This window comes from Sebastes umbrosus, chromosome 3, assembly GCF_015220745.1.
Source record: "Sebastes umbrosus isolate fSebUmb1 chromosome 3, fSebUmb1.pri, whole genome shotgun sequence".
Lineage (NCBI taxonomy): Eukaryota > Metazoa > Chordata > Actinopteri > Perciformes > Sebastidae > Sebastes > Sebastes umbrosus.
The window spans coordinates 30,332,849-30,356,791 of record NC_051271.1 but is presented as its reverse complement, the minus strand read 5'-3'; the positions used below and the strand labels follow the sequence as shown (position 1 = coordinate 30,356,791).

General features: G+C 41.9%; 1 protein-coding gene across 1 annotated transcript; it reads right to left on the bottom strand.

The window, feature by feature from the left end:
• Nucleotides 1-653: 653 nt before the first annotated feature.
• Nucleotides 654-18,177, bottom strand: mri1 (methylthioribose-1-phosphate isomerase 1). The gene is made up of 6 exons (XM_037764347.1): nucleotides 17,452-18,177; nucleotides 16,054-16,277; nucleotides 11,517-11,686; nucleotides 11,257-11,433; nucleotides 10,941-11,165; nucleotides 654-5,240 (listed from the first exon to the last, which is right to left on the bottom strand). Exons 1-6 carry the CDS (start codon nucleotides 17,581-17,583, stop codon nucleotides 5,107-5,109), a joined length of 1,062 nt encoding a protein of 353 aa, XP_037620275.1. The 5' UTR covers nucleotides 17,584-18,177; the 3' UTR covers nucleotides 654-5,106.
• Between the last annotated feature and the right edge of the window lie 5,766 nt (nucleotides 18,178-23,943).

The following is a 23,943-nucleotide window of genomic DNA, read 5'->3' as shown; positions in this document are numbered from 1 at the left end:
AAATTAATTACTGATATAATTATCCTCATCAAAATATAAATTTGTTATCAATCCAGAATACCAATTCATTACTTATAATATATATATATATACTGTATATATATATATACATATATATATATAATATATATTATAATATCTCTTAATACCCTATACGCCTGTGCGTGGTCTGAGGTCATCTGATCAGCTACTTCTTGCTGTTCCCAGGTCCAATTCTGTGACGAGAGGCGATCAGGCTTTTGCTGTCAGGGCTCCCAAACTCTGGAAAGCACATCCTATAGAGATACGATCATCTAACTCTGTATCCACTTTTACAAAACTTTTGAAAACACATTTTTTTAGGATAGCATTCCTATAAGTAGAAGGGTATAAATATATGTATGTATACAACCGTTTCTGGACGCATGTGTACATTTATACAAATTTATGTATATATACTGTATATTTGTTTTATCAACCATTTTACCACTTCTATTATTATTGATATGTTCTGTGATGTTCTGATTTAGCAGTTACCATATCCTTTACTTTATTTATCTGCTTTTATTGTCTTGTGAAGCACTTTGTAACATCTGTCTTGAGAAGTGCTATATAAATAAATGTAATATTATTATTATTAATACAGTATGTTTGAGAAAGACCAAAACACCTCATTCATTTCACTGTGGGTTTATTCTTTTTACTGTATTGATGTGAAAGAGAAATCTCTTAATTCATGACTGCACTTTACAGCATTATATTCATATACATATATATTTAAAAAATCCAGTTTTGAACCATTTCCACGTTACAAAATAAACCCAGATCAAGTGATTATCAATAACAACAATAACATACTTGCACTTAAAGAGGCCATCTGAACAACACTCCTTCCATGGTAACTGCAGGCCATACTAATCAGTGAGAATAATACACAAACACCTGCTTTGATGGATTAAATCAATGTGGAAAGTACGTGGCAAACAGCGCTGAATTTTGGCACCTGATTATTAGCCGTGTGTTGGGCATCTCGAGGGGAGGTTGGTGGAACATCTTTTTAAACACAGTACTATATCGCTGCTGCTTCAAAAGCATGGTGTAAAAAAACATAGCATAGTGCAGAAACAATTCAGCTGCAACCCAATAATAACACACTAGCCCGAATCTAGGCTACTTTGGCAAACTAAAAGCACTGCCACAAATCATTTGTCACTTTGGGTTCAAGATACAAACATTAGTGAGATGCGAAGATGTTTAATCCAGATTTTTCTTTTCTACAATCTGTCAATCTGCTGTGCTGCAGCCTGGCACGTTGAGTGCACGTGTTCATGCATTTCAGTGTTTGAGTCTGTGTAGGCAGACGGAGAGGTAGTGTGTATGGTTGAGGAGGCCTCCCCAGTGTGGTGTACTAATGGCCTAGTCACTAGGAATCACAATGTCATGAAATAAAACAACAAACCACAGCCAAACAGTTCTAATCATGATGTACAGACAAACTAAAATCTCGTACCTCTTAAAGATTTAGAAAGAAATAATGCGTGGCGGGTCTGACGGCCACAAGGTTGCTACATATGTCTGGAACATTTGCCCCAAAACACGTGATGTTTTCTTGTTTTTTTACTTTTTTTTTTGACTGTACAAAACAAAAGAAAGAAAATTCTAATGCACAAGTGTCTTTTACGCTCGTGTGTGACCTAACAGCATCTTTGTGAGTTGAGGTTTGATGGGTGGACAGAGGACAAACGAAGAGGAGGAAGATGAAAAGTGAAGGAAGAAGTGAGCTTATATTACAGCAAGATATGGACAATTATTATTATTATAGACATTAAGCTTTTTTTTAGGGCATTTTTTCTACAGTGGTCCTGTAGAGTGCGGGTAAAGTTGTGTATTTGTCACCTGTTTAAATGAATGAAAGTGAATGACAAAGTCCACAAGGGCAGTGTGTGTGAGGTCAAACGGGGTGTTAAGAAGGTAGACTAGCGTTATCATGTGGCCAGACCTCGGACCTCAGTCTCACCAAGCTCTTCTCCAGATTTCTGTGGGCTTGACGAGATGGCGAGATGGCTACGTGATATAAACTAGGGAGAAGGAAGGACTGAGGGTCTGCTGTCAGCACACATCACTGAGCTATATTGGTGCTGCACCTCTAAGGCAGTGAGCAGTGCGAGTCTGGCCCCGTGACATTCAGTGCAGCGAGTAGGTGTGTCCCATACAGATAGAGTTATTGGAGACTTTTCTATGGAGCCTCTTAGAACAACAAATGCATTGTAGGATCACTGGCCAGGTGACAAAACTGCAGGAACTCAGTCATACACCTTTCACACAATAACAGTCTACTGGCTGTGGGTAAATAGTAGGTCACTGTCAGGTGTTAAAACTGGTTGCTGCAATGTTATTTATAAATTAGAAAGTCAATAAGGGTGTGTGATGAAGGAAGGGCTGCAATTAATGATCAATATTAAACTGAGAAAAATAGCAAATATTCACATTTTTGCTTAAAAAATAACATAAGCGATTATCTTATCCAAATAGTGTTTTTTTTTCTGTTAATTTAACGGAGTAATAATTTCAGCTCTAGACTAGATTTTTTCCCCTTTACTCAGTTTGCTTCTAAAAGTTAACTGCAACTTCATCTTCAGGATCAAGAAGAGATTAACTCATAGCTGACAGGGCTAGAAAAGGTAACTAAGGACAAAACCTGTCTTCAGCCGCCCACGGCCCTGATCTCATGGAGTAAGTCTGATGGAAGTCAGTCTGGAGTAAAACAGCATTTCACTAATGAGGAGGGATTAATCCAAACAGTCGAAACACATTCTGAACAGAGCACAAAGGCAAGAAGTGACCGAGTGTCTGAAATCTGTCCCGACAAAAGAAAGTTGAATGTTACATTCTGATTGTTGGTGGCATAACGCCATGTGTCGCAGAGCTTTCTGCAGACAGATACGGCAGTGTGGATAAGACCCCCCTACCCCCAATCTTAAAGGAATAGTTCACCTCAAAATAAAGACATTAAGTCACCTACTGCTCATCCCCACGTCAAGCTTTTGACTAACTCCGAAGTGTGTAGACTTCTGAGTAACTGAAGTTAAAACCATCCTTTTACAGATCTAGAAATGTGAATCAAAATACATGCCTTTGTTTTTCTGAACACTTTCTAATACCTGCATAATGTCACGACTGTGGGTCTTTAGCATTAATTGCTTTTTTTGGCCACCCGGGAGCAGCATAATAAGATGTAAACACAACATTGACATATTACCACCTTATAAAGTTGTTAAGACATGTTTACACATCCTGTGGACACAGAGCAACACAATCACGCATTCGGGGTCATGTTTGTGTCCAACTGACAAATGTAAGCCCAATATTTACTCTAAATTCAGCTCTCCTCTGGTCTCCACCAACTCCTGAGGGGGATATTAACTAGTAAGTTGCTTACTGTGTCTGTTGTTTGGTGCTAAACAGGTAGTGTAGAGTGGGCTTACCACTGCTTTTTCACTGAAAACAGCTTCCTTTAAGACTAAAAAAAGAGGTTGATAAGTGCAGTGAGAGGGAATCAAGACAGTGAAGGTTCGGGCTGTAAAACCAAAACAATGAGCTTAAAGAAGCTAAAACTACATTACATGTAGTCATTTTTTTTCCATTGTTAATATAAAGATATATTGATTTTTGCAGCTTTTAAAGCCAATGTCAAGCTATTTAGCTTTTCCTGTATTGTTCTGATGCCGAACACACTTTTCAGCGGCAAGCAGAGTGCTTCAGGAAATATCGAGATATCAACTTATCATTTGATTATTTTTTTTAATAAATTTTTCTAGCCTGTAAAACGATGTTATTTAAAACATAATTTGAGATAAGCCTGAAGCTGCATAGGTATTTTTTGACTGACATGCAAGTGAGCAGATGACCAAACTTTCATTTTGGGGTGAACTATTCCTTTAATGGTGATGCCTGTATTACAGAAATACAACAGCATAACAGACCTCTGAGATCACAGCAAAAGCTGTTATGGCAAAAATGACACAATTTCCCTTTTTTTTTTTTTTTTTTTTTTTTTAGATTTTTCATTCTTACAGAGCATCCTGTGCAGTATGGTGAATATTTGTATGGTGCTGAAATAAGTATGGTTACATATATATAAGTACATTATGAGAATACAAGTGTGGTATGATACAGTACAACTGGGAATAGCAAGATACAAACAAGGAGTGAGGTATAAATACAGCCATGTGTTGACGTAGGCTTCAGCTGACTAACGAGGATCGATCAAAAAATTCGGAATTTTGCCGCACGGGGTAAAAAGCGAAAGTGAAATACAATTGTGGATATCACTGAAAATCTGCTTGAGAAAATTGATGTGCTAGAAATTTGGATTATTCCTCTACAAAAGGTTTCTACGCAGAACGAAATAAATTAAATGTTAATATAACATTTTTGATGTCAAATTTTTAATTTCAAATAACCACATCTTTGATTAAAATAGCAGTACCTTTTACTAGCAGGGGTTAGTTTTCTACATATGTACACACTACCAGCAAGAATATGTATATTTACAAGTGGGTAGCAGCATTTTAGAAACCATGGCTGATAAAAAAAACACTACTTTGAAATAAAAAAAACACAGACCTTTTGGAAGTTTTTTTGTTTTGTAGTTGAAGAAGAATTAAATCATATTTCTTTTTGCCAAATAGAATTTAAGGGATTGAGTCCAGCCGAGAGCTAATTCGTTGTCGCAGAAGCCATTTAGAAAGAGAAAGAGGCGGCAAGAAAGAATGGAAGATGGGATGGATATGATGAAATTGTAAGACTACAGAAAACAAAGAGGGTTATAAAAGAAAGAAAGGGGAGACTGCACGTGTGTCTGCTTGACTCCCTGCAGTGAATACGTGTGTGTGTGTGTGGGTGAGAGACTGAAGAACAGATTTTCTTCTGTGTGCACCACTGACATGTAACAGTGACTGTGCGTTGACCAAAATTAAATTAAACCACAACTATGACTGTGTGTGTGTGTGTGTGTGTGTGTGTGTGTGTGTGTGTGTGTGTTCTGTGATGAAATGAGAGTGTCTCTGAGTGTGTGACGTTAAGGTGCAGTGGTGCACACGGACCAGCAGGTGGGGCTGAGTGGCTCTAGAGGGCGGTGAGGCGGCCGGTGAGCGCCGCCTGGAGCTCAGAGGGGAGGAAGACTCCCAGCTCTGTGATGATGCCTCCTGTGATGAGCTGGTGAGGGGTCACGTCGAACGCCGGGTTCCACACCTCGATACCTGCAGTGAACAGTAAGGAATGAGTGACGTGGTTAAAAAAAACACAAGGTTGGCGACACTGTGGTCTAGATCAGTGGTTCCTAAACTTTTTTTGTCGGTTGTACACCCACAGCTGACGACCTCAAGTACCCCTTCATTGACACTGCCATTTATTTCAACCATTTAGATTTACTTTTAGGTTACTACTTTAACCATTTATCCATTATTTTCAGCCCATTGATCTTCTGCTAAGCCCCGCCCCCCTGCTGCTACTCATAGCTACCATAGAGCCCTATACACTCTCACTATCTGCACGCCCTGCATTCATATTATCTCATTTTTGGAAAAAGTGATTTCAAAGAGAAGCAGACAAAAGGATCTACAATATGCGTTTAGAGGATATATCAGGATGTCAAACTGACTCAGCAGCGAAAACAGCTATAGCTACAGATCACAGTGGTCACGCTTCATCAACGGGTCATGTCTTTGGGGTATCACACATGAGCAGTAAAATCTGGTCTGCACTCGCCAAAATTGAGCCAATCGCAACGCTTCAGTTACATGGCGCATGTGTTGTACCCCGTACCCCAACACCCATGTCCACCCGTGTCCCAGCCTCCTTCCATAGGCCTTGGCCTATATCTTCAGTAGCTAGCACAGCATAGTGCCAACACTAGTTAATGATGTGCTAATGCACTCCGCTAATATTAGCTCCACAGGTTTTTACGTCAAAACGTAATATTTATCTCCTTCCAACCTCTCCGAGTAACGAGCATCACTATTCCACGTGCCCCAGGCACTACGTTTAAACCATGACGAGCTCGAAATCCACAAAACCAGCCTGAAAATGAAGAAAATCTGAAAGGATTGCATGAGAGTCTATATATACTAATACTATGGAGCAGAGCCGTAGCTGTTTGTCGGACACTGGTCGAAGCTGGCCGATGCTACGCTGTGATTGGCCGGTCTGCGTTCGAAGGGCGGTACTTAGCAAAGGGTCAATTCACCGACCGTTGGCCTCGCTCAGAGGTCATTGTTACCATAATAACATTACTCTAGGAGCAACGGAAGTCAGACACAGCTGGCGGTACCACGGTTTTGCACACTGCGGCTCACGTTACTGCAGTTTCACGAGCTTGTCGGAGAACTGCGACGGCCTTCAGGTAGCGTAAACATGTGAAAGGCTCTGACTAGAGCCAGTGTTTGGTTTGTACGTTTTGGGCTACTGTAGAAACATGGCGGAGCGACATGGCGGACTCCGTGAAGAGGAAGAGGAGGAAGGGCTCATTCTAAGCTGACGAAAACATGATTGTTAGATTCAGGTGATAATACACTAATGAAAAAATAGTTATGAATATTATATTCCATTTCAGCTAATAGATCCCTGAAATGCTACACACTGTTTCAAATGTTCATCCATCACTTTTAGCTAATATATAATATTTTAACCATTTATCCATCATTTATAGCTAATTCAGCAGTTTTCTGTTACTTTTAGCTATTTCATCTGTTTATTCATTACTTTTAGCTAACCAAGTAATTCTACTTATGACCCCTTGTCCTAGGTTTATTACACTCTGCATGTTTACTGTACTCAGCACTGTAACATGAGTGACTTTCTCTTCTCAGATTAATTCCCAGGTTGGGAACAATTGCCTTAGTGGGTCACTCAGTACTTTCCGTCTTCATTGTTCTGTCTCTGGCAGCCACAGACTTAACTCTTTGTAGATGGCACAGTAATAAATAGTGTCCCATTTTTTAAGATTGGACACTAATATATCATTTTTTTATTATATTTTATTCTTAACAAGGCTTAGTAATTTCCTAAATCAGCTGGGCACTGTAGTGTTTTTCAAACAGGAGTAAAGAGCGTATTTGTTGGGGACCATTTTCAACCACAAATGAATCCACATTTGGTGCTCCAGTGAGTGTTTACAGCAGCAGGAGGGTGTGTGTGGGATGACTCTAAATAAACTACAGTGTCTTTGTTTATGGTAATGAAGGAACATGTCACCAAGTGCAACGGCGTGTCTCGTTAATAGTTTTAAGGACAACTATGGAGCCTTATGGAACAGAGGAATACCCTATATGTCAGGCTTTGGCTACACAGGCAATAGCTCAATCAGTTCATTGCTGGTCTTTTAATGGGATTTGGTGACTGTAAGAAAAACATAAAAATGATGGTCTTATAATAAAAACACAGCTGTATAATCTTATTTTAAAATGCTGTCTACAAGAAGGACCAGAGAAGGGTGTGAGAGGAAAGTTAACAAGAAAGGGAAATGTAATGTACGAGCACACGTCCTCCTCTCCGGGGACCAGTGTGCTCATTAAATGTGTGCTTTAATTACTGTGATGTCACCGAGCACCTCTCTGCTCTGGCAACGTAATTAGAGATCAAATGACTCAATTCAGCGCCAACAAACTCACATAAAACACACGTCCTATGTCCGCTCTTATGGACTCATAGGCCCAATCCCAATGTCCCACCTAAGGACGTAAGCCCTGAACCCTAAGGGACTTGACTGACGTCACCTGGTAAATGGTTGAGTGTAAGAGTCTGCAAAGGCTTGAAATGGTATAAATATGAATGGGACAGCACTTTGCGCCAACATATCACTTGACGACGCCAATTGTGGGTTTTTATTTTACGATTTTACTGCCTATTGGAACGTCTTTCAGGCTTTCGCCTCACGAGACTATAATCAACTGTCAAAAAGCCTATTTACTTGTTTCTGTCAAACTTCATTAAGCAAAATTAAAAGAAGTGGTTGATGAATAAACCAGGTGTGTAATGGTTAGTAATAGTGTGTGTAATAGTTTAATGCTGGCTAGGCTTGTTGCGGTAGTCTGTGTTACCGGTGTTACACGGTGGTCGGGTACACCGATTACATATACTTAACAATACTTTTTTTAACAGAAATAAACCCATTTAGTTCATTTTGGCGTATCAGCACCGTGTTATCAATACATAGTCGGATGACAAATGCTACAAACTGAAAGTGAATGCATCCATACGGAGTCTCAGCTCAGAGCAGGATTTGGTGTCATATTTCTCACGCACACGGGACGAGAGAGAGTTGACAGACCAAGAGATGGCGGAGGATTTGGTGTCAAAAGCGAAAAGCAAAAGCGCCTATTTGGCAATATTTCAGATTTAACCACACAATGCTATAAGGGAACCATAACGTTAATGAGGCAATCGCCGCGAGGAGGACGGAGCGTTCACAGCCGGTTTGCGCGGCGCAGCGGCTCCAGGCAGACCCCTGCGGCCTCGCAGCAAAAGCTGGACCGGAGATGCCAGACACACAGCCATCCGACGGTAAAGATCAAAGTTAGCGCGCTACACATATTGAGCGTCATCTTTCCTTTTAAAATATCTGGTGTAATCGGTAACAGCGATGTTATCACAAGTTTATTAACCGGTGGGAAAATGTCCTCACTGTCACATCCCTAATGCTGGCATTCCTCTGATTTCATGTGTTTCTCATCTACCATCTTAAATCCTTAATGTTTCTGTGTGAATTTAAATATGCCAGGCTGAACACCTGCGTCCTCTTTGTTTACCTTTTTTACACCTTGGGGCTTCCCCTGGTAACCATGGTAACCTTGTGTTTAACGTCACAACGCTATGATTTGTGGGTAATTTCCTCAGGCAAAGTCTGCAGAAATGCGGTTTTACAGAAAGTGTTCACAGAGGGCTCAAAATGTCTCTGAGAGGACTTGACGATTTGAGCCCTAAACCTTGAGCCCTGTAAGAGCTCCGGGCTGTCCCATTGTGAAACCTGCAATTGAGGGCTTTTTTTAAAAACCTCTTTCTGAACACATTTTGTAAGTCTGCAATTTTGCAGACTTTCTAGGGGGTCTTACCCATAATTCCAATGTTAAAAAAATTTGGCGTGGACGCCCTGATGGTCTCAGGGTTTAAGGCACTGACTATGAACTGCAACATCTCTAGTTTTAATCTGGCCTGGGACCTTTGTTGTATGTCATTCCTCATCTCTCTCAACCTCATTTCCTGTCAACTCTCTACTGTCACTGTCTAACAAAAGGTTTACACGAATCTGCCGACCGCTTTGTGTGTTCCGTGATCTAGCGGCACCGCCATTACTGTGGTGGCAAGTCATAGTGACTCTACTGTCTTTCGGCCGAAAGCACCTGTGGTTGCTCGTAATAACTTGCATAAATGGTCGGCGTAGATAATAAACACAGATAGGTGTGTATTTTAAATGGATTAAAGTCAAATTGAAGCCTTTTATAAGGACACCTAAATGTTCCGTTTGTGTTTTCAACAGCTGTCACTATGAGCAACCACGACCCAGTTAACACGGTTAACAGACAATGTGTATGTGATGCCGATAATGATGTTGACTTTGTCATTAGATTGCCCTAATTAGAGAAACTTAGTTGATGTTACTCAGGTTAGGCTAACGTCAGGCAGCTGAGAACTGCTCAGGCTCTTCCTAAACTCCTAGACATCGTTGTCAGAAGTAATGTTATATAGAAAGTAAAAGTAGAAAATTGTACACTTCTTAGGACAGCTTGTATTCAAACGTGTGCGTACAGTAGGGAGACACCACCGCAGTAACGGTGACTTGGTTACTTCCCGGATTTCCCCGGATTTGTCTATAAAAAAATAATAATCTGAAAATCCCCAAAAACATTGAAAGAGCTCTCAAGAAAATGTTTACAAACAGAGAGAAGCAAGAACTTTGTGAAATTGGAGCCCAACAAGCAGCATCATAGAGAATTTGGAGCCCTTTGCACCGTCTTTAATTCTGGGACTTACACTGCGAGTGACGTCAATTAAAGTCAGCGAGGGTTCAGTGCTCAGGGCTTAGTACGGACATTGGAACTGGGCCACGCTCATCCATCTCTCCCAGCTATCGCTCACAGGTCATCTACTGAACTCACTGTTTGTACACGTTCTTCTTTTTTTTTTTTTTTTTAAATAACATTTGTGACTAGGGATGTTAAATTTCAATCATTAATCGATTATTAACTGTTAACCAACAAGATAAGTGCCTCGTATGCAGCGGTGCGCCAGCTGCAGCGTTTGTCTTCCGAGTCCCCAGTTCACCGTCCGTGAGCGTTACCGTAGCAGCCATGGTGCTGCGTCTAGTGTCGCGGACATGCAGCCACTATCCCAGTAACTCTCCTCCGCACATTTATTTTAGTTCAGCAGGTTGTCAGCTGTGTGTCTGCCTGGCGTGACGATACTCTGTCGCCCGGCGTAACGATCGGAAGTGTCCGACAACCCGTGTGTGATTGCGCAACGTTAGTAGCTCTAGCTGCCAGCTGTGACTTCGTGCTCGCCATTGTCACACACACATACGGTCTGTCAGCACGGCGTAACTTTAGCGAGTGTCCGACAGACCGTGTGTGTGGCGGCGGTGAGTGTGAGGTTGTTGGTGGCGTTATAGCTGTGAACGTAGCTGAAGCAGTGTGTGTACAGTGTATTTGTGGGTGAATACATGCTACGAGGCTACAACTCCTCAGCTAAGGTGGAGACGCTTTTCCCCTTTAACTGACGAGCCGCTCCTCTGAGTTTTGCTCAGCTTTTTAATTATTTATTAATATTTATTTTAACTGTTTAACCGATAAGCGTTAATCGGTTAAAGTTTTTAACGTTGGTTAACGGTTAAATGGTTAATTATTAACATCCCTATTTGTGACTTTTCCCCCCTCGCACAAAAACCAACAACATCCCACACGTCTTACCCGGGGCAGCGATGGGGACTCCGTTTATACTGGTGAGTTCCTCGGGGGGGCGCACTTCAATGATGATGTCCCTGCCGCTCTCCAGGCTCAAGTCGCATGACGTGCTGGGTGCGGCCACATAGAAGGGAATCCCATGGTGCTTTGCGGCAATGGCCAGCTGGTATGTGCCCACCTTGTTGGCCGTGTCGCCGTTGGCAACCACCCTGTCTGCACCCACCACCACAGCTGAGAGGGAGAACGCGATGGAAAGAAAGTTAGCGCCAAGAAAGTTTGAATAAAAGGAAAAAAGAGAAACCACACACACAAACACACACACCTGTGATGTCCATTTCTCTCATGGTGAGGGCCGCCATGCTGTCTGTGATGAGCGTAGCAGGGATTCCCTCTGCCACCGCCTCATAAGCAGTCAATCTGGATCCCTGGTTGTACGGCCTCGTCTCCGTGCAGTACACGCGCTTCAGCCTAGTCAGCGCGTGGAGGCTTCGCACCACGCCTACGCACAAACACAGAGTCATTATTACAGTTACGGCACCGTAAATATTTTACCCTCTTTCCACACCGAGGCTCCTGTCTTACCGAGCGCGGTCCCGTATCCAGCTGTGGCCAGCGAGCCGGTGTTGCAATGCGTGAGGATGGTCACGGGGTCCCTCGGAACGCCAGACAGGATGTGCTGGGCGCCATAGTTACCGATCTTCTTGTTGTCATTGACGTCACGCTCCAGCATGTCTTCGATCCAGGCAATTACACTGTAAGAGGGGGGCCACAAGAGGTGGGAATTGAGAAGAGGCTCCGTCTGCCACTGTGGACGTAATGTGTCCGTCAAGTCTGCAGTTACAATATGTCTCCGTGTTTCTGTTTGTCCTGACTTCAGTTTCTCACAATCTCTTTCTCCATTTCTCTAATCCATAATCTTTTTCCTAATGTTGGGTTTCACCCTTTCCCTCCTTCATTCCTTCACTTGTAGCTGTATCACATTTGCCTCATGTACCAAGCATCGATCCAACTTTTTATTTCGGCTACAGATACCGATCCCTCCACTCAGGGCATCTGCCGATATCGATTCCCGCTCCAACACAGGGGGGAGGGGGTTCTTTTTCCCAAATCTAAAATCTGTATACCTCTCTGCGTGGAATTTATTTGAATCATTGTTCTGTGATTTCTAAAATGAAGGCATGAGGGAATGTTTACGGGCGTGGAGTCAGGTGCCCGCTGTGACCAGGCAGCAAACTCTGGTGTCTGAGAAGTGAAGCCAATGCTGAAGTGCCTTCAACTTGCATTCTTCCTAACAGCCAGCAGGGGGCGACTCCTCTGGTTGCAAAAAGAAGTCTGATTGTATAGAAGTCTATGAGAAAATGAGCCTACTTCTCTCTTGATTAATTACCTCAGTAAACATTGTAAACATGAGTTTATGGTCTCAATCACTAGTTTCAAGTCTTCTTCAATACAGCATGATGTTCATTTAGTAAATTATGATCCCATTTAGAGTCAAATAGACCATAAAGCAGGGGATGTTTTAGGGCGTGGCTACCTTGTGATTGACAGGTTGCTACCACGGCGTTGTCCGGTCTTGGAGTTGTCCGTGTTTTCGTCTTACAACTTTAACCCTTTCACAGTGAGTTTTCACTTCATGAAAGTTAATTATAACCTTTTTAGTTGCTTAAAAAATGTCTTATTCAGCGTTTGGTTGCACTTAGCTCCACCCTTATCATCTCTGATTCCAAAAACCCCAAGATGGCAACGGCCAAAATGCCGAACTCGAGGGCTCAAAACGGCAATCCACAGACCAATGGGTGACGTCATGGTGACTAAGTCCACTTCTTATATAGTCTATGGCTGTAACTGAATGACTGTAATTGATCAGAAACACTAGGGCTGTGTATTGGCAAGAATTTGGCGATTATATACGTAACATGATACAGGGGGAACGATTCAATATGTTGTGATACTGTAAGCAAGTTGATATATTGAATTTTTTTTTTCAAATCTAATTTTAGGAAAACTGTCATAATATAAAAGACACACCACCATATGTATACAATTTGAGTAAAAAAAGTCACTATATGAAATGGCTACTATGGGGACTAACATCATCAAACATGGATACAATTGGGCTCATTGGATCCACAAGAGTCTCAGCTTTCCAGTGATACCCAGTTTATGTAATTGTAAGACTGTTTAGGGACCCCAGTATGCAGAAATGTTCAAATACACCATTTTAGAATAGGCAAAAAATAACACATTTATACTGCAAAACTGCATGGTTTTTGCCCAAAACTGTATGGAATTACCCATATTGAACCCATTTTCTTTCACATATCTTGAGGTCAGAGGTCAAGGGACCCTTTAGAAAAAGACCATGCCAAAATGTAGCGTACATTTGGAGCGTTATTTAGCCTCCTTCGCGTCAAGCAAGTATGACATGGTTGGTACCGATGGATTCCTTAGGTTTTATAGTTTCATCTTCACTCTAGCTTTAAAACTGAGCTCGCTACAACCTCGGTAAAACAGAATAGCGTCCTGGTCTACCGGCAGGTTAATTAAAAATCGATACGGTGTCACAAAACCTAATATTGCAATACGTGTATCGATAATTTCTTACACCCCTAAGAAACACTAGCTTTTATAATGACACTGATTAAGGAACTGTATTATATGCGTATTGGTCATATCTGGTCAATACTCAATCCACTTAATGAGGTCAGTATTTGAGCCAACATCGATCTGGTGTACTGGATCAGAGGATCTCTACCCAAAATCTGGTGTATTGTCTCAACATGACAGCCACTGTCCACCTGGATGCTATTTTTACACCATAACATCTCTCTCAACCCTTCACATATCTGTTCTGCTGCTTTCCTGCTGGCCTGCATGTGCAGCTCTAAGCTACTGTCCTGTTGAGCAAATTAATACTGTCAAAATAAAACCACTCTCTAGTACTCTACACTGACAGTTAATCTGCAATGACATACACAGTATAGTATATGGGCTTTGCCATTATCACCTGTGATAGATCAGCAGCTAACTTGGCTTCAGATATGCAGAAAAGATTTTGTGTGATAAACACAAGTTAAGATCATCTTAATTCATACAATATTTGTTAGTGATATGACAGAGAAAGCAAGCCATATGCTCATTGTTTGCTGACGGAGTGGCCATTTGCCTTAAAAGGTGTCCTCTGGAGTTTTCCTGAAAACAAATAAAAGTTTCTGTTTACATTCACTAAAACTGTGTGTATCCTTGAGGATGTTTTTCCAATGCAAATGCTGCATCTTCTTCAGAAAACACTTGCAAAGCCTCTTTGTTTGTTTGTTTGTTTGTTTGTTTGTTTGAAGCCAGCTTTGCATCCATGTTTGCTTGCTATCAGTCTTCGGTAGATCAGTGGAATAACTTGAGGCTATTAGGACGTCATGTCACCTGTGTGCATCTGCATCCTTGTGCGCGAGAACAAACAAAACAGGGGCCCGCGCGTAAAAACGTGGCTCCATAGCGCTACTAGTGATCCAAAAACTCCACAGGGTGCTCCAAATGTGATAATTTAGTAAAACGTTACCAAAACAAAATCTGCAATTAAAAGGATAGGTTCACATTTTTTTTTTTTTAAATCTATCTAAAAACACTATTCAATGTCCATGGAAAGATTTACTGGCCCCTGTAATCATTCTTCCTGTTCATAGCGGCCCTAAAGAGATCCCTTCTAATAGAGATAGTGATTTTAATGCTGTTCAAGCGTTGGGGACAAAATCCACAGTCCTTGTTCTGTGCAAAAGCTAACAAGAGCTCAGCAGTCGGAGCTCGCAAATTAAAGGGCGGGTCCATCTGCATTCTGTTTTCAAATGGCAATGTGGGTTACAAATTAAGCTAATCGAAGCTAATCAATAAGGCTTTGAATAACACTAGCACTAGCTGAGTCAAAGTTAGCTGGGCTAAGTTTGGAAATAACTGAAAGGGTTAGTTCGTATTTTTTTAAGTGGGGTTGTATGTGTACTCCCGCACTGTACTTGGTAAAAATACTGCTTTTGTGAATGTAGTCTGGTGGCTTTGAAGAGAGCTACTGTATATAACGGCTTCAGTTCCCCGTCGGAAAGGGCTGTCAGATAGCGATGTAAAACCGTCAGCAGCAGAAAAACATATTTCAGACACCTGAAAAAATGTTTAATATCAGATTAAGTGTACGCCATATTAAGAAGATTTTCACAGATTTACCTCGCCATCAGACAGCCCTTTCCGACGGGGAACTGAAGCAGTTATATGGCAGTCTTCAAAGCTACCAGACCAGACTCCATTCATAAAAGCAGTATTTTTACCTCACAGAACACGGGGAGCTGCTGGTCTATCGCTGCATCGATCGGTTAGTTTGTTGGTGTTATTGTGTGACTTTCGGATCCGAACTAACGTGGCGTCCACACAGCAGTACATCGCTTAGCTTCCGTACCAGTACTCCGGTCAGCTTCTCCGTGCCAACCGCCATCTAAGTTTCTTCATGTGACATTAACATACTGACAATGAGGCTGTATACAGTACATACTGTACATGTAGCAGCGTCATCATGCAGAAAATTACGACAAAAAAAAAAAGTTTTAAGAAGGGTTTGGGAAAATAGCATTTTGAGGCTTAAAACATACCTGCTTGGACCAAAATTGTAATGATTTGAATACATAAGGAACACCACTGTGAAGCTACAGGATGATACAAAAACCTCAAAAACAAACAATGGATCCGTCCTTTAACTGGGTATTTACTCTCTTTTTAGTGCAAAATGTCCTCTTTTTGTTCCCTCAGCTGAGCTCCAGTGGGGGATAGTATCAAAAAGAGAGAATAAGGTTGTTAAAACACAGCAACTTTTGAAGAGACCCGTTTGATTTGACTAAATCAAACTGCTCACATTAGCTTTGGTTGAAGTTTGAAATGCATTTTTTCATGGAACAAGGACTGTGAATTTTGTCCCCCCCATCCCTTACATTAAAATCACATTAGGAAAGGGTCTGGGAGTGTAAATGTAAAATATGTAAACTATCCTTTAATCAATGTTTCAATTAATCAAATGACCCCAAACTAACAACTGACAATGAATATGTGCAGTTGCCCGGCGGTCACCTCCCTCTAACCAGCCCACCTTTCTCTGAGCTGCTCCGAGTTCTTCTCCATGCTCTCGTTCTCGGCAAACTCCATCAGCTCGCGGGCGGCGCGGCCCATGTTGACGGCGGTGGGCCGAGCTGAGGTCAGGTGGCACAGAGACTCTCTGATGAAGGTCACGGGGTCATCGCCCCCGGCGCCTGCCCGTAACTCCACAGCCAGGCTGAGGCAGCCGACGATAGCTATGGCCGGGGCGCCCCGCACCTGGAGGAGGAGGAGGAGGAAGAGGAAAGTAAATGGATTTGCATTTATATAGCGCCTTTCTAGTCTTCTGACCACTCAAAGCGCCTTCACACTACATGCCAACATTCATACACGGATGGCAGAGGCAACCTGCCCATCAGGATCTAATCTAAATACTCGTTCACACACCGATGGCACAGCCTTCGGAGCAATTTGGGGTCAAGCATCTCGCTCAAGGACACTTCCACATGTGGACTGGAAGAGCCGGGGAATCGAATCGGCGACCTTTCCGATTGGTGACGACCCGCTCTACCAATCAGAGCCACAACCTGCCCAAGTTTTCAGCATCCCATGGAGGTCCATCCATCTTTGGTTTCTATGCCAACTTCCAACAGACGTCTAGCAGTTTTTGCACGAGGAGGATTATTAAATCGCTTTCCACCACAGAGTTGTAAGTGGGTGAGCCAAAAGTTGTCACGACAGCTTTGACCGAAATTAAATCATCTGTCTCGGAGTTAATTTCTCTCTCTCGCTACCATTAGACTCCATTATTATCATGACATCACCCTCTCTGCTTATATGGTACATTCCTTCACTCTGACACACACACACACAGAGGATCAAACGTGCTGCATGTGTGGAAGACCAACCAGAAAGACAAAAGAGTGCCCTTAATAAGTGAACATCTGTCCCCAGCTGTTGGGAGAACTTGAACAACATGTGTCAGGAGCTTCAGGATGGAGGATGGAGGATGGAGGAGAGAGAAATGAGCTGGAGGTGTCACTGAGTGCAGCAGCAAGAAGACCAAAACGCGAACAAAAAACCCTGGCAAAGGTCATTAATAATTCATCAATAATCTCTCCCAAAGAAAGAGGAGGAGGAGGGAGGAAGAGGAGGGGGCATATTATTTCATGGTTGTGTGCAGATGTTTAGTTTGTGCACTAAACTACATATAAAGGATGGATGTGTGGAGGGTAGATGCTGCAGGTGCATCCAAAACAAAAATACAGGCCGACCGACGGCAACACATGAGAGAGCAGCAGCAGCAGCAGCGGTGGTGGTGGTGGAGGAGCACAAAAGACCCAGACAGGGGGATAAAAAACACATGCACGACGGGGATAAACGCACCAGCAGCGGGCATGCAGGGAGAGAGAAAGGGGGAGAGAAAGAGAGAGAAAGAAAGGAGCTCCGTTACCTTCATGGACTTGATGGCCTCGTAGGCGTCCTGCACCGAGCGGAGCTCATCGTACGCGGTCTGGTGAGGCAGCAGCAGCTGGTTGATGATCTGCAGAGAGCCGGCCCGGTAGCGGATCGCTTCCAGCGTCATGATCCAAACAACGAGGCGGGATAGCGGGGAGAGACAGATAACACGGGATGGACCGGTTGCACCCTCACTCACACACTCACTCTCTCTCTGACACACACACTTTCACACACACACACACACACACACACCCTCTGATACACGTTGAAGTGACCGCGGCCTGGCTGCTGGCAGTCAGACCCGGAGCCGAGCAGAGAGGAGAAGCAGCAGCAGGAGGAAGAGGAGGAGGAGGAGGAGGAAGAGGAGGAGGTGCGGGTTAGGGTGGGACGGAGGAGTAGAGAGAGGAAGGAGAAGGTCTGCTGCTGTGTTGAAGGAGAAATAAGGGAGAGAGGAGTGAGAGAAGGGCTGGAAACCTTCACACACACTGACAGACAGGCGGGCAGGGAGGCAGACACGGAACCACGTGTTCATCCGAGCAGGAAGCGCTCTGCTCGGTGGCCACGCCCACCACGAGCTCACCAAGACTCCTCTCTCTCTCTCGCTCTCTCTCTCTCTCTCTCTTGTTCACCATCCCCCCTCTCATCTTTCCCCCCTTTGTCAGGGGAAATCTCACATTCAAACACGTTATTAGCATAACACCAAAGCCTCAAGCCTTAACCCCCTCCACACCCAACAACAACAACAGAGAGCATTGTCTGGAAAAAAAGTCTATTTTTGTCTTCTTATATTTTATTGTTTCAATTTCTTGTGGATTGATATATTGAGTATATTCTTGCACTGTCTGTGAACTAGAATAACATAATACATGGTATATAGACATTGATAAAAACAATATGTAATTTGTTTTTATCAATGTCTGTATACCAGAATATTGTGGGTGGATGTTCAACATTATTTAAAAAAAGGAAAAATGGGCAATAAAGCGTGACCGGACGAACCCAATGTGGGACAAAGAGTATGTTTGTGTGGGACAATGTGGGACAAAGAGTATGTTTGTGTGGGACAATGTGGGACAAAGAGTATGTTTATGTGGGACAAAGAGTATGTTTGTGTGGGACAAAGAGTATGTTTATGTGGGACAAAGAGTATGTTTATGTGGGACAAAGAGTATGTTTGTGTGGGACAAAGAGTATGTTTATGTGGGACAAAGAGTATGTTTGTGTGGGACAAAGAGTATGTTTATGTGGGACAAAGAGTATGTTTGTGTGGGACAATGTGGGACAAAGAGTATGTTTCTGTGGGACAATGTGGGACAAAGAGTATGTTTAAGTGGGACAAAGAGTACAGTATGTTTGTGTGGGACAATGTGGGACAAAGAGTATGTTTGTGTGGGACAAAGAGTATGTTTGTGTGGGACAAAGAGTATGTTTGTGTGGGACAAAGAGTATGTTTGTGGGGGACAATGTGGGACATGTTACCAATACTGAGTGGTAGCCTACAATTTTGATATAATGTCTATCTAACTTAAAAAAATAAAAAATTCTATTCTGCCCCTTATCTTGTAACATCTTTATGCCCGAATACATCCGTAGATTGGCACACATCTCTTTTTGAGCCGCACGTTTTTTGTGAGACCGGCTTATAAATACTTATTAGTTTCACGGTCTTAGTTGTAGCTGCTCTCTTTGTGGTAGTTTCTTTTGGAAAATAGTTTTTATTCCTTTTTTTTTTCAAACATAGCATAACACCGGTGCCATAATACGAAAACATTTTTATTTTTATTTTACATTTAACATTTAATATGTACATACATAAATACCCACATACACATCGCCTCCAACTCCCACACAGAGGTCAAGCCTTCTTCCCACCCCTAGAGATAAAGTTACAGAAAAAATAACATAAAAATATTTTTTTAAATAATTTAATTAGTTAGTTTGAATGACTCTTTGTGGTAGTTTCCATCATATTCTGCCTAAATCTGCATAGTTTGCGATTTTTGCGGTAACTCGCAATTTTCCCCCGTTGGGCATAGCGTAGCAAAGATGGAGAAATGTTAACCTGCACTTACTTGACCCATGTGTGCACAGTTTGACAGCAAACACAACCCCGTGATGACAGCCTTTCCTGCTTTCTTCACAGCCGTTGGATAAATGCCAGATTTTTAGAAAAGCGTCTGTTCTGCGGTGGTTTGACTTGAAAATGTGCAACATCGTCTCAATATGTGGGACGTGGGATAAAAAGAACGGAGGAAAACAACCAATCAGAGCCGAGCTGGAGCCTTGCCGTCTCTGAGCAGCTGTCAATCACTCACAAACTCCAATCAAACGGTCAAACTAGGCAGCGCTGATCAAATACGAATCAATATTCTGTTACTGTAATGCCTTTTTCTCGCCTCAAATGTTTTCAGAAACATCTTGTAGTGTACTGTTTAGCTGTAAAATGAGAAAGTTTGTGGCCCGGCAGCCATGTTGAGATCAGGTGAGGAAATACCGATTACATACCTATTAAAATACATATTGATTCATATTTGATCAGCGCTGCCTAGTTTGACCATTTTATCGGAGTTTGCGAGTGATTGACAGCTGCCTCCGTTGAATGAACAGCCAATGGGAACGTTCTCTCTCTGAAATGACCTGTGATTGGTCAACGTCTCCTGTCATGGGCTAGATTTTCTAAAGCCTGAAAGCAGAGCCATGAGGAGGTGCAGAAGTCTAGTTTTCTCTCAGAACACTTGAATTACAATATGCTGAAAGGTTATTATGGAGTTTTTTTGCCCAATGATGCCAAAAATATTCTGCATACTGCAGGTTTAAGTGTCAAACTGATAAAAGCGGTTAAAATGGGTCTAAGCTAAAATGTTGATCAGAAATGAGCCCAAATGGGAAAAATCTGGTAATTTCAATGAAGACACGAACCCAGTGCTGTTTCACCATTTTATTCATGTTAACACCGACCTCATACAGAAGATAATAAAGCCTTTACAATCAGGCCTTCATACATACATTCCCCATTTGAGCTACACATATCATCAGGACTTACACGTAAAAATAGAGACAGAGCATATTATACTGTATATTTACTGTATACAAATATTACATTTATATTGATTGCCCTTCCATGATTTAACAGATTAAAAAAAGATCATAGGTTCAAGAATAGTACTTTCCCAAGCCCAGATGAATACATTTACTGCAGCAGATCAGGACAGAAATATTAACAATAATGACAAACGATCCACCAAACGTTCTTCTCTTTAAATGGAGTGCAGCCGGTTTACAGATCAAACAGAGAGGAGGGCCAAACATACGGAAATAAAAAATAAAAGAGTGAGATGGAGTGTGTGTGTGGTGTCTTGTCTAACTGCGAGAAAGGAGTGTGAGTCACCAGCAGGACAAACTTTAACAATATGTCCCTCTCCCCGGGTCCTGACCATCCAACTACCACGCTGAATGCTGATGAGCTCGTTGCCGTGACAACATGACAGCCTCAGAGGCCATGGGGTTACTTGAGCAGTGGGGTGATGTGGCGGGAGTGTGTGTGTGTGTGTTTGAGGTGACATGGGGTTAAAGGTTTTGGAGGACAAGAGAGGGATGCTGCTCAGTTGCAGATTCTGTGTGTGTGTTCAACAGCGTTGAAACATGCCAGTGCTGCAACCCGGGGTTATTCCAGAGCTACGTGGCTGTATTCAGTCTTTACTCGACTTTGTAAATCAGAAAAAAAAACATTTTATGTTAATGGACCAAACCAGTTGTTATGCATGTTTTAGCCCATACAGACCACATATAGTTTATATCACACCTAATCCTTCAAAGAACAAAGCTGTTGCTGTGTTTAAGAAATGTTAATTATTTTTTGTAAATCTGAAACATTTAAAGAGCTTAACGTTTAAAGGGGACCTATTATGCTTTTGTGTTATTTCCCTTTCCTTTAGTGTGTTATATAGTTTTTTTGTGCATGTAAAAGTTCTGCAAAGTTACAAAGCTCAAAGTCCACGCCAAAGGGAGTTACTCTCCCCCACAGAAACACTGCTCCTGAACCGCCTGAAACACCTTGCCTGAAGTCCTGCCTTTTTCTTCCGTAAGGTGGTGATGTCACCAAGTAACACATCTGCATAATACCTGCCTAGTGGCTAGTATGGCACACCCTCAAACAAAGCTAGTTAGAGCGTATCACTCAGAGGGTGAAAAGAGGTGTTGCAGCACAGCCGGTATGAGAAAAATAAAGCATTCTTTTGAACATTAAAGCATATAAACATGTTCTAGTAGAAACCCAAAATACAATTGTGCACCTGAAAATAAGCGTAATAGATCCTCTTTAAGTAATTTTTGAAGCCAATCACCAAACATCCCCTATATGCAGCTTCTAATGTCTGAGAATTTGTTGCTTTTCTTTGTCTTATGTGACGGTAAAATTAATGGCATTTTTCAGTTTGTTTTTTGGCATGACTAAATAATTAATCTATAGTCATCATTTTTTGTAACGTTTTCAGGCAACCATTGGTTTCCATTCATTTCCATACAGTATGAAAACCAATTTGAAGACTCTTGAAATTTGCTTGAGTTGTGTAATCCACTGAGTCTGCATTAATTTTTCTCAAAGTTACATTATCTTCATTGTTAATTAGGGCTGGGCGATATGGAGAAAATCTATTATCACGATTTTTTTACCAAATACCTCGATATCGATATTGTGACGATGTTGTAGGGTTGATTATTGGTGCTTTTACAAAATTAATAAACAATGAGATTTTTGATAAATAATCATCAGTAATGTGGATATAATGACTAAATGAGTAAAGGTAAATAATAGAACAGCAAGAACAATCTGGAAAGTTCAGAAAATTACATCACTTTACTTTAATTCAGCCTTTAAAACCAAGAAAAGACAACACTTATTGCCATATTACGATATCCAAATATAAGACGACATCTAGTCTCATATCACAATATCGATTTTAACTCGATATATTGCCCAGCCCTACCGTTAATGCAGAGTTTTTCAAATAAATATGCATTTAAACTGCAATACTGAATAATGCAACATAATGTACTTGTGTAAATGTTTGGCTCAACCATTCACATATTTGTATATTAGATTGGCAATAGAATTTCAACAGTCTGCTAACTGATTTGCATACTGTACTGAAACAAATGGAAACTAACGTCAGCCTGGAATTGTAGTGAAAATACATCAAATCTGAAACGGTGCTGCATACATTGAGAAATTTGCAGGCAAAAATGTTAAGTGTGCATGACTAGTAGTTGAGGAGCTAAAGGTTGCACACACACTGGTATAGTCCTTTAAGAGCCACTCCATATTAAACTAAAGGTCATCTGTCCTTCCACTGCCCTGTCCATCTAGAAGAATATATCAAGCTGATCAAAAGCACCATAACGTACCATTTACAAAGAGTCAGAAGATATCTTCTCCTGATAGATTAAAAAAAACGTGGGGGAAGGGGTGTTACATAAAATCAACACAGACTATGGAGGGCCATATCAGGTCAACTTTAACCAGGATTATTTGCTAATGGGGTGAGGCAGTGGATGGATTAGGGCAAACACATGCTTCTCTGCTGTGTCACATGACCAAAAAACTATTAGTGGAGTTAACAGACATCATCCACATGAGTCAAATAAAAAACATACAGTAAGGCTCATTTAAAGTGGTCCGCTACATCCTGGCTGCACGCAATCAATGTGGATCAACAGAATCTGCGGTCAAGTTAGCATGTTGTCAAACACACAGAGAGGAAACATCTGTCCAGAGTACTACACAGAACAGAGAATACATGATTTTGTACATCTAGTGTTGTCACACATCTGAATTTTGTCTCCTCGACGTCACGGCCACGATAAGTGTAAAGTAGAGAGGAATGACAGGGATGTCTATGGGGCAACAGAAATAGAAATGAGCAATTACCCAGCCTTACTGACATATATTGGGTTGTCTTCCTGTGGGCAGACTATTCAGCACCCACTGTGCTGCCACTGGAGAGCTCTGTGGGACACAATCTGGTTTTATAAACTGCATTATGCCAAAACAAGTGGAAAATAGCAGCATGCTGACGCAGCAGCTGTTAATTATTTTCTAATCGACAGCATAATGGGCTTAATATTGTTTAAGAGTTTAAAGAAAATCCAAGTGGCGCAGCCTATTACTCATGACTCTGAATAATCTCTGAATGTACGCAAAAGGAATTAGCGTGAAGAAAGTGAAGATGAAGAAGACAACAAAGAAGAAACAGCTGATGAAGAAGAAGCAATCCTTTTGCGGAGCTAAGCTTCTACCACATTCATGGCACGCTGCTAACACCCCCTCTCCCCAACCCCAAAGGCAACTCTACGTCTGATCTAGTCGTCTCCTTGGTGACACAAACACTAATCCCTCATTATGGGATGTAGGCTGCGGCGCCCCGAAGCCCCGTTTTTTTTTTTTTTATTCCCATATCACACCACTCCAAACGGAGCAGATTACTGT